Genomic DNA, 11,290 nt, shown 5'->3' on the forward strand with positions numbered 1-11,290 from the left:
CCTGGGGGAAATGCAATTACAAGTCCAAAATTTATGCCCTTTTTCACATTTTCCCATTGGGTTAGATTGGGGTGTTAGCCAGGCTGATGAAGGCCCCCCGAGTCTTATCTTTGAAACCATTTAAATGAAATGTTTTTGAAATTCAACACATTCAGCAAATTTTTAAAGTTTTTGCAAATTTTACACACAATTTTCTGTCAGGTGAGGATGATATTAAACATGAACTTGTTTATAAGTGCTCCACTGGGCCCCTTCAGTTGAAAGTGTGATGCACTAAATATCAATAAAGTTCAAGGCAAAGAGAATGTGAAGCCTGAGTCAGACATTTAAGAGCATACACATATTTATTTTCAAAATGTACTGTATTTAATGTATGGATGTATGGATGTATCTGATCCAGCAATAAAACAAAATCCTACAAATGTTTATGCATTTTGGATAAAAACTCTTTCTGTTATAAAATCAAGCATGCCAGAAACACACGTAAACATTCATTAAACTATCAGCCGTTCACTTCCACGGCCGCTCTCAGGTTTTCTTCAAGTTACAGCCGAACACTTTTTCATTAGACATCAAGAAGGACATCTATACTCAGCAGACTTGAATTCATGTCATCAATTAATTATTATTATTATTATCCGTCTGTTTTTGTTCATTTGTGCAGTTGTGACAAGAGTCAAAAAAGGAACAGTTCTTTTGTTTTTTTCTGCTGCTTACTCAATGTGCTATGCATACATGCTCCAGTAAATGATGTTGAAGAGCAGGTAAGCCAGCGGGAATAATACCCTGGAGTATGAGTCGATCATGTAGCTGTTGCTCATGATGAAGCTGAGGTTTCGTTTTAAAGGGTGCTTGCGATGTAGCCTGGTGCCTTCTGTGGGTGCGGAGACAGTCGAGTTTCGAGACTGGATGTTCCTCTCTGTATTTGGGGTGCTGGCAGGGAGGGAGGCCAGGTCAATTTCATTGTCGTGGAAACACCCATCAAAGGCCATAGCCTCAGCAGCATTGTAAGAGGTGGGCATCTGCAGAGAGAGGAGAGCAGATCACTGTTAGTTTCTGGAGATTGTCTTATGGCTGCATACCGTAGCCTAAATAGGACAGGAGATTTGAGAAGATTTTAGAAAGAATTTGACCTTTGCTCTCTTCAGCTTCTTCATCTCCTCCACTGTGGTGAAATAGTTGACCGCAGCGTACTCGATGACTGACAGAAAGACAAACAGGAAGCTCGCCCATAGATAGATGTCTACAGCTTTTACGTAAGACACCTGTGGCATAGAGGCCGACACACCGGTGATGATGGTGGACATTGTCAGTACGGTGGTGATGCCTGGATACAGAAAAACCAGTTGTGACTGTTGCTGCAGAAACATTGCAGAGAATAATGTTATTGTAGCTACAAACAAGTAATAACAAGAAATTATCCTTTGAAGACCTTTTATGTACCAATGTGAATTCAGTGTATGAACAATTGTGCCATAAAAATCACAGCAAATGTGATAATGTAATCGAAATACTTTAGTCGTGGTAAAGGGCAGTGGGCTTGAAAGGGCATATCCTTTATCATCATCCTCAGGGTTTTGACAAGCATATAACCATGCAAGTGTATTTATGTTCATTAATTACAGAAGGCAAAGTCATTATTACATCATTGCTGGATGCAAACTAGCTTAACTCTGATTTAGTGCTCTTTTGCTCGTAAAGCTTTTAGAATTGGAATTTGGAGTCTGTCTGATTCCAAAAATAGCCCAGCCTTAATGATGGCGTCTCCTTGCGTAAGCTAACTGTGTAGGAGGGGGAAAACATAGATGGTGAACCAGCAGACACCGTTGGATATGCTTATTTGCTTTCTTGCTGAGCGGCAGATTAGAACAGTGACACTCATCTCTCCTGTCCATAAGCCAGGAAATATCTACTGTTTGGCTGCTGGGAACTTCACTATCATTGTCATTGCAGGTCATTGCACCTAAGTGAGAACCTATTGTAAAACAATGATGTGAGTTAGTGAGTTTCACTAACTTATAACATAAGAATCTTGTGAACAGGATATTTTAATCCAAACCCCACTACTTTCCTGAACTTTAACCAAATAGCAGTTGGAAAGAGAAAGAAAATAACAAGTGAAATCATAACAAAATGCGCAAAGCACGAAGCTATCAAAATACCAAGCAAACTGGGGTCTCCTGGTTGACAAACTTCCTCCACTCCTTCCTCCTTATGGGGAATTTCTCACAGTTTAAATACGGGCAATTAGATCTCAAAAACAAGGTGTAATTATTTGATGAGACGATGTGCTTCCTGACTGATTTACGCCTAATCTCTCCAGTATTTGGCAAACAAGGGAGTGGAATCAATCTTACCATTTCACTCTCAAAAAGTTAATCAATGGAAAGATGAATTTAAAGTAAAAACTAGGCATGGTGATATTTTTTTATCGGTCCAGATGAAAATACAATTTCGGTAATTATTTATGTTGGTCGTATTGGCTCAACGGCTTAGTACCCAGGGAGACACGGGCAGGTACGGCTCTCCTGTCTATCCAGAAAGACACCCAGGACAGCATCACCATCAGCATGGTGGGAAAGTACGTCTGAAGCATGAAGAAGAAGATATGCCGCCTTAGAATGAAGTTTATGTAGAGCCGATTGTACCAACCTGAAACAGATAAATGGACACAGTGGAGTGCAGGCAGGTGGAAAGCAGGGTGATATCAGTAACTGACAGGAGAAAATAAAGTTGTCCTTATTAAAAATAAGAGTCTAACATGAACCTACGGGGAGAACCTAGAACTCAAATGAGAGAGCAAATCTCTTTAATGCCAGAGTTACACAACATCTTCGTAGATTGGATACTGTAGGTTCCCTCACAAAAAATTTTAAAACTGAGATGAAAATCTCTCTTTCTCCAATTCTAGTGTTTCTTTCTACACAGACAACAATAAAAGGAAACTGGGTTTGAAAAAGTAGACCATACAACTCTAAAACACCTTGCATAATCAATACCTTTCTGCTTTGCAGAGAGGGATTGATTCCCATGTCATCATTTTGGAAAATGTGGTTATTTTCTTTCTCACAGAGAACCTAAACAATCAATAGCACTCAGTCATGTCTGTGTACATATAAAAGCTTTCGCCCGTACACAGTTACTGTAGCAAAGCATTATGACTGGAAATGGGAATAATGTGTTCATTGGTAAACTGTACAGATGCTGGTTATTGGATTTTGTAGCCTTTGCCGGTTAAGCTGTTTTCACAAGCTTGGACAAGTTAATCAACTGCTGGCTGCATCTCCATAGAAAACGACTGTAAGAGTGGTGTCAAATCTTTTTATGTAATGCGTATTTTCCAAAATGTTAAACTGTTCCTATTTAGAAAAACTGTAGGGGTCTGGAGCACTCTGGCTTTTTTCAAAATGAATACATCACAGAGTGTCCCCAGACTCCTGCCGGACATACCAGTGCTGCTGTAGAAGGCTAGCCCAAAGGAAGGCTGGAAGTCTTCAATAAAAAACTGAGAGAGCACAATCTCGTCAGTCCTTAATGAATCATTCCCGTTCTTCCAGTAGAGCATTAGGTCGTTCTCATTGTAAGCATCTTCAAGAGAGGAGAGAAAGAGGGTGGGCGTTTGGGGTTGGACACCTTCGCGTATTGCCTCTCTTAGAAGTTTCATGGATGTTTCTCTCAGAGGAGAGGAGAGAGCTGCCAAAAATGGGACTACCAACTCTCCCCTGAGATCAGGATCCATGATTGAGACACACAGAGTGAGAGAGAGCAGTAAAGACCAAAGAATTCACAAACATTGCAGTAAATCCTGCATCATGAGGATAGACAAGCATAATGCACAGAGGCTGACTTGAATGACCCGAGGATTATAAATAATTTGTGCAAAAGGGGGATGGTGATGCTTACTACTGTGAGTATGAAGTAAGGTAATGCACTCTGAGCTGTCTCTGTCCCAACTGTATAACATTCAAGCATATCCAATTGCGTTTTTGTGCAGAAAATAGATAGTGTTTGAAAATTTAACAAGCTCAAAGCTTTCTCTAGCCCAAATTTTTTAAATTACATAATAGTGCATCAAATGTTGTGTAACATGTTTACCAGCGAAACATGTCAGCACAAGAACAAGTACATTTAATGTAGGAATTAACATTATTACTCTGCAAACAACACTGGATATCCTATTAGGTATTTGCAAGCAACCACGATGTCCCGGCTGCAGCTTAATACTCACAGCTCTCCAGCTCCAGAGAGCAGTTCTGTGTGTCCAGAGGGAAACTGCTGAAGTCCATTGAGCAAAGAGCCGTCACAGTGATCCTGAAACACAGCTTTCAGTTAAATAAATACCTACATAAATATTGCAGTAATCTCAGTGAAACAGTGTAAAATAAAACTACCGGACTGAATTGATTCATTCAGTAACAGCATCTGTGCCTGACACAGTTTGTGGCTGCTGTTGGCCATTTGGGAATTTGTGCCATATTGTCATCGTCTGTGACTGAAATGGATATGTTGAATGCCGTCTGGGAGCTTACGTTCCACCTTCTCATATTCACTTCATACCCTGCCCACTAAACTGGGCTGTGGTGATGTTCATGCTCATCAAACAGTCTTAGTAAAATTTAAGCCATAACTCATTGTATTAGGACATGTAAGCTTAAAACTTGATGGTTTAACAACCCTTGCTAATTTGTATATACTGTACAAGGGGTTTTGGTGCAAATGCCTTCATTGGTCTGATTTTTGGCAAACCGCACCTCAGGGCTGAAAACTGAAACCAGCTGGAGCAAACACCAATACAGTTTCTCTAATGGCCATTTGAGCCTGGCCCCGAAAGTAAATCGATAACACAGGCTGTGCGTAAAACACAGATGTAGCCACTGTGACGTCACCGATTGGTGGTCTCATTTTGAAACTGTGTTTGTGTCGTATTTTGAAGCCCGATGCTTCAGTTTGACAGAGAAATCAATACACTGTGCTCACAAGGTAACAATATGCCAATCACAACCCCACCCTAAAACACAAGTTCATCCTCCTTTTTGACTTCAGACCATAATTCACAAAGGCAATATTTAGAGGAAGCAGTAGGCTCCTTTTCCTATAGACTTCACACGAATTCATTAAAGAGTTGCCCCCTGCTGGCCACTAGTAAGAAAGCTGAATTAATGCATGTCTGCATTATCTATATTGGCTCATCTTCATGTGCAGGTAATTGTCCTAACACTTATCCAAAAAAGAATGAAATCCTTTAAAAATGAATGTTAATGTTAATCAGTGTTAATGTTAACATTTTTTATTTTAATGTTGACACTATTTATCAGAGCCTGGAGTCTGTAGATCCACCTTACCAGATAGTGTTAGCTAATACTTTAGCATCCCAATCAATTTCATCAAATTTAGGCCCTTCTAATTTCAAAAAGACAAGATAATGACAGCCAGTATTAGCCATTATTTTGGCTACTGCTTAATGACAGAAAATGCAATTATAGTGATCTCTCTATGAATACAATGAGACATATATCTTTTTTTTTTTTTACCTAACACTGTAGAGAATATTTCCATCAGGATAAACCCTCAGCATGATGTTCTCCATGGTTGTATCATGGATAAAAGAACGCTTAGAGTGGACAAAAAACACATCTGGAACCCAGATTTTCTTCACCAGACGTGCATCGAAGGTCCGACTCTTGTTGCTGCTGGAGGGGAAGGCCAGGCGATCATCTTGCCAGTAATGCCGCAGGTAGAGAGTCATGGTGAAGTCCTACAAAAAAAACAAAAAAAACCAGTCATTTTCAACAGAGAAAACAAGTCAGTTTCTTTTGATTAGATTAACTACTGAAATCTAAAAGGTGCGTACCATGTTTACTTCAGAAATGCTGTCAATGCTCTCCACCTGGACATCGATACCAACAGGCAGGGCTGAACCTGGACAGATGTTGCAATGGATCAGTTGGATAACATCTGTTTGTACATCTGTCAGAGATTACCAATGTGTAAATCCCACTTCTGAGCTATATGCAGAGACAACCCCAGTTTATACAGTCATGATACACAGTACAGTATAAACATCTGTGACTGAAGCAAAAAATCTTATGTTCACATTCTACATTTTTGAATGTCAAAGGAACCATTACCTTACACTGGAAATCTTTGTAAATGCACAACCTCACCTTTTATTTATTTATTTATTTTGGTTCACAGTAAAAAATCAACTCCTCAAAATGTCGCTTTACTTGAAATGCATGTTTCAGTGACCTTTCTTTACAGTATTTGATTTAGACAAATGAACGCTGCTGCTCAGTTAAGAAGATAAATGTCAAAAAAAATTGTTTAATTATTTATATATCTTCACTACTTTCTTGGTTAAGCTGTTAATACTGTAACAGAAATATGTAATACTTAGCTCTCTACTGATTCTGAGAAATTACATCAACTACATCAACTCGTGTGACTTCATACGTTACATTTAGTACCGGGAAAATAAGCGAATCCTTTCTAATCTAATCTGGCCTATGGGAGAGGTAGCTCACTACCTACATGCCTATAAATTTCCCTGAGGTTACACAGTCAACATGCATGTGTGGACATTCAACAACACTCACTAATTCATTATGTTATCTTAAAGGATCCATTAATTGAAAATCTGCCACATTGTATTATTACATAAATATCCAGGGTAGTGTATAGTAAGAAGAATGGTTCTTGTCATTATCCAGCGGCACAATACGGTTAATGTATGATTTGAACTGTAAACACCGACTGATGTTGTTGGGGGGGTTTTCTGTGCCATTATTTAATGAAGGTAAGCACTCAAAAGCATGCGTTTGCAATCACAATGGAGTAATGAAGGTGGAGGGATTTTACTGGGATGCTGACATCCTGGAATAGGGTCAAACAGAGTTAGCTCACTTAAACTCGTTAATGAGCTTCAAAACTCTCTATTACCAACAAAAAAAAATAAGGAAAGGAGGGAAAAAATGAAGAAATAATCTTCGCGGGCCACAGGACACCACACATAGCAGACAAATGTAACAATCCAGCAAATGTGTTTGCAGCTAACAGAGTTAACTCACACTATCAGCTCAGTGATAATGTCAAGTTTAGGAAGAAAAGGTTTGAAGTAAATAAGAAACAAAAAAATGGGTCTCGAACTCAACTCTATTTTAAATAAATATGATGTTTTATTAGTATCATAGTCACAAAGTGAATTAACGAAACAGAACAAAGAAACAGAAAACAGAAAGATAAAGTGTTTTCCAATTCGTAACCACCACCGATTTGCTTGACCCAGTAGCTGAATAACAATGATTTAATGACAATGTTCCAGTTGTGCAAACTGATCAAGTGATGGGTAATCTTACTTTTAATACTAATTTGTTACATAACAAGTTAGCTTTGTGGTTATACATTCAGAAATTCTCCATCCTAATATATCCTCAGCAGGTTAGCACTGGCAGAATACCCTCAACCATCTCACCAGCAATCGGCTTGTTAGTTTCCTACAGAGTGGCAGCTTTAGTCGTGGCAGACATTCATTATCACCTGACAACAAATGATACAACTACTTAATGCCCTCTTTGCCTGAATGCTTTATGACCTGACTGACTTGGATACAGTCTTGTGCAGCTGATTTCCTGTCAGAGGAACATCAGTAGTGATCTAATCACTCTGACACCCAATAACACGTAACTCCCAACACTGTTGTCACAGCACAACAAACCCATGGTGCACGCCTGCAGATGCCTTAGGGAATGGCATTGCTGTTCAGAGGCTCTCTATCACCAGATAAAATCTTCCAAGAACTCTTATTAGGCCGACGTAAACATCTGTGTAATCATCCACTGAAAAGACTGAGACAGACACTAAGCAACTTGTTTTGCCTTCTGACTGGAAAGAAAATGAATTCAGACATTACAAAAGAGGGTGACCACTGTGAACATGCAGTAGAGAAAGTGATTACTGTGCAGGGTTTCTTTAAGGTAATGACAAAAAAGATGCAAAAGATAAAAAAATCCAGACCTGTGATTGGAAGCGCACACACACACACACACACACACACACACACACACACACACACACACACACACACACAGGGAGAATTAGGAACACAGTTCAGATTATTTTATCCGTGCTACCGCAGTCATTGTCTCTCAAAGCAGACAATCTAGGTCACAAAGGGCTTTTTGGGCAGCATAATACCAAAAACAGCACAGTAACCTAAATCAACCTGCTGTGTTACCATTAAAGCACACTTAAAAAAATACTAGGAAAAATATTTGGAGTGAGAAAAAGTTAAAATAAATGTATAATAAATACAAATTTATTAACCTTTATTTAACCAGGAAGATCCCATTGCGATTAAAAACCTCTTTTTCAAGGGAGACTTGGCCAAGATAGGCAGCAGCAGATGTCTCACAGTTACAGAAATTACTCAAACACAGGCAGCAACAACACACATGCAACAATATGTGAAAGAATACAAATAAAAAACTAAAATAAAATTCAATAAAATTCAAATAAAATAAAAAAGTCAGTTAAAATGATAATCAATCTAATTGAAACAGTTGCATGTTATGGACTTGGCCTCAAGGATTCGTAGTTTAGATTTAAAATCACTTAATGAAAGGAATTCAGTCATTTTCCATTCCTTCTGCAGTTTGTTCCAGGCCAAGGGTGCTAAATGGACAAAAGCTCTTTTACCAAGTTCAGTTCGGGCAAATGGAACAGAAAGCAACAAGTAACCATGCGGACGAAGAGAATACCGACCAGCATGTTTCATTACAAGCAGGGAACATATATAAGAAGGGAGCAACCCAAGTATCGCCTTATATATAAAACTGTATAAATGACAGTGCCTCCGACTTACCAAAGCAGGCCATCCTACCTGAGAGTATAACTCACAGTGGTGAGTCTGAAATTTACGGTTAGTGATGAACCTCAGAGAAGCATGATACACAGAATCAACCATTCGAAGACATTGAGCAGAAGCATTCATGTATAGAATATCACCATAATCCAGCACAGGCAAGAATGTTGCAGCAACAAGCCGCTTCTTTGTATTAAAAGAGAAACACAACTTATTTTGAAAATAAAATCTCAGTTTTAACTTCAGGTTTTTCACAAGATTCTCTACATGTGGTTTGAAGGTAAGCGAGTCATCAATTAAGATTCCCAGATATTTATAGGTGTGAGTGGTTACTGATGGGATTGTTTGGGCTCGTCTCCTTGATTTAGAAAACAACATGAGCTTTGTTTTGTCTGCGCTGAGAACAAGTTTAAGCTGATGTAATGAGTGCTGGACAGCAGAAAAGGCTTTCTGCAAGGAGTCGATGGCTTGGACAAGAGTTGAACCACAGCTGTAAATAACTGTATCATCAGCATAGAAGTGCAAGTTTGCATCTGGCACATGTAGACTAAGATTGTTTACGTAACAAAGTCAGAACATAGATCGTCAGATTTAATGCACTGAGTCCTGTTACTGAGGTAGTTTGAGAACCATGCCACTGCTCTCTCAGAGAGTCCTGACTGGAAGAGTCTAAGTTTTAAAATACAATGATCAACAGTGTCAAATGCTTTTGACAAATCAATAAAAAGGGATGCACAGTGTTGTTTTTTATCAAGTACAATAGTAATATCATTTACCACTCTAATTGCAGCTGTGATAGTACTGTGATTCTTCCTAAAGCCTGATTGATATTCAGATAAAATGGCATTGGTGTGCAAAAACTCCTTTAACTGCTCACACACAAGAGCTTCAAGAACTTTGGCCAGCACAGATAGATTAGATATTGGTCTGTAGTTAGTTAACACTGCTGGGTCGCCCCCTTTTAATAGAGGAACAACAAAAGCTGATTTCCATACTGAGGAAATAAATAAATCCACAATAAATACAATGACCAAGTGTGTGCGTGTGTGTGTGTGTGTTACCTCCAAAGCCAGGGCGCATTGCAAAGTCATGGTCTTCAATCCGAAGCAGCTGCTCAGACTTAATTAGCAGAGACTTGGTGCTGTCCAACTTCTTCATCTTAAGATCCACCCGTCTGGAACGCAAAGAGAAGAAACAACAGCTTAAGTAAAATCGTTCTCTCTGTCTAGATTTCTTTCTAACAAACACTTAAAACAGCACTGACAGATGGTGTTAGTGATGGTTAAATGGACTCTAGCACTCTGATTAAAAGCAAAGGCCGTAGCCAAAGGGAGATGAGTACTTTTGCTTTCCACTGCATTCTAGCACATGTGTAACTCAGCTTGATATTGTGGAGCCTCTTTCATTTATATCTGACTCCTGAATGACTTTAGTCACTGAGAGGATGTCATAGTTATCCTAAAACCAAACCAAAGTTCACATCGTTTTATGTTTTAGATTCAGCAACAATCAACACTAATTTTCTGAGCAATGCACATAAGCTATGACCTTTCTCTGACACTGATCTACCATCAGTGGACATAAACGCAAAAAGATGCAGTTATTCATATTTACATGTGAAAGCTCTACAAAGTAGGACATGGAAATGATGTCCATAAAATCACCCATGAAGGTCAGTTTCCACATAAGAAGAAGCTCCACAATTATAGTAAATCAAAGATTCATCTAAGAAACGCCACTTTTGCTCACCCTCCGTGCTTTTGTCTAGCTTTCTCTCCGACGTACAGCTCCTTGTTTCTTCTCTTGTTCGGGAAGTGGCTGCTGTTGAGCTGAGTGACAGGCCACAACCAGGCCAAGCACATCAGTCTTAAGGCCAGGAAGGCCACTCTCATGGTTAAGCTGGGGCTTCAAAGACAAGAGGAACCCAGATGTCCCTCCCACTTCGTCAGGGTCTCTCCCAGTCAATGTCACAGTTGTCCCCGTCCTCTACTGACGCCGTCCATGTCCCAGCAGCTCTCATTCTGTCCCGTCACGCGCGCGCCCGGCTGCTTCTGCGTTATCCCGCTCTCTCATCTCCTGTAACATGGTGAACATCAGTTGAGATATCCAGCAGACTGGCATCCCCCTGGCTCTGAGTTTGTTTGTCACTGTGCCATCCCTCTGCTTACGTCTCCTGACACATCATGTTGCTCCAACTCCAGACTGTCCCCACCCCCGCCAAATATCAATTTATTCCTATAATGACAAAGGAATACCATTAATTCCTCTCTAATCTTCTTTTCTGTGGTTGGTGAAATCTTTCAGTAACCTACAAACTGGAGGAAGCAGAGGGCGGGGACGGGGGGATAATACCAACAACAGTTTCATCATCATTTCTGACCAGATAAAAATAAAAAGGCTGCAGCCTACTTTTATACATTGTAGGATTCT

At 39.6% G+C, this 11,290-nt stretch overlaps 1 protein-coding gene across 1 annotated transcript; it reads right to left on the reverse strand.

Annotated features, from left to right (window-relative positions):
• Window positions 1-335: 335 nt before the first annotated feature.
• gabrr3a (gamma-aminobutyric acid type A receptor subunit rho3a) lies at window positions 336-11,065 on the reverse strand. The gene is made up of 9 exons (XM_005735411.1): window positions 10,610-11,065; window positions 9,922-10,034; window positions 5,852-5,919; window positions 5,532-5,755; window positions 4,229-4,311; window positions 3,451-3,588; window positions 2,500-2,652; window positions 1,134-1,327; window positions 336-1,022 (listed from the first exon to the last, which is right to left on the reverse strand). Exons 1-9 carry the CDS (start codon window positions 10,750-10,752, stop codon window positions 726-728), a joined length of 1,413 nt encoding a protein of 470 aa, XP_005735468.1. The 5' UTR covers window positions 10,753-11,065; the 3' UTR covers window positions 336-725.
• Window positions 11,066-11,290: the final 225 nt, after the last annotated feature.

This window comes from Pundamilia nyererei, unplaced genomic scaffold (genome assembly GCF_000239375.1).
Source record: "Pundamilia nyererei isolate P.nyererei 1_Seehausen unplaced genomic scaffold, PunNye1.0 scaffold00064, whole genome shotgun sequence".
Classification (NCBI taxonomy): domain Eukaryota; kingdom Metazoa; phylum Chordata; class Actinopteri; order Cichliformes; family Cichlidae; genus Pundamilia; species Pundamilia nyererei.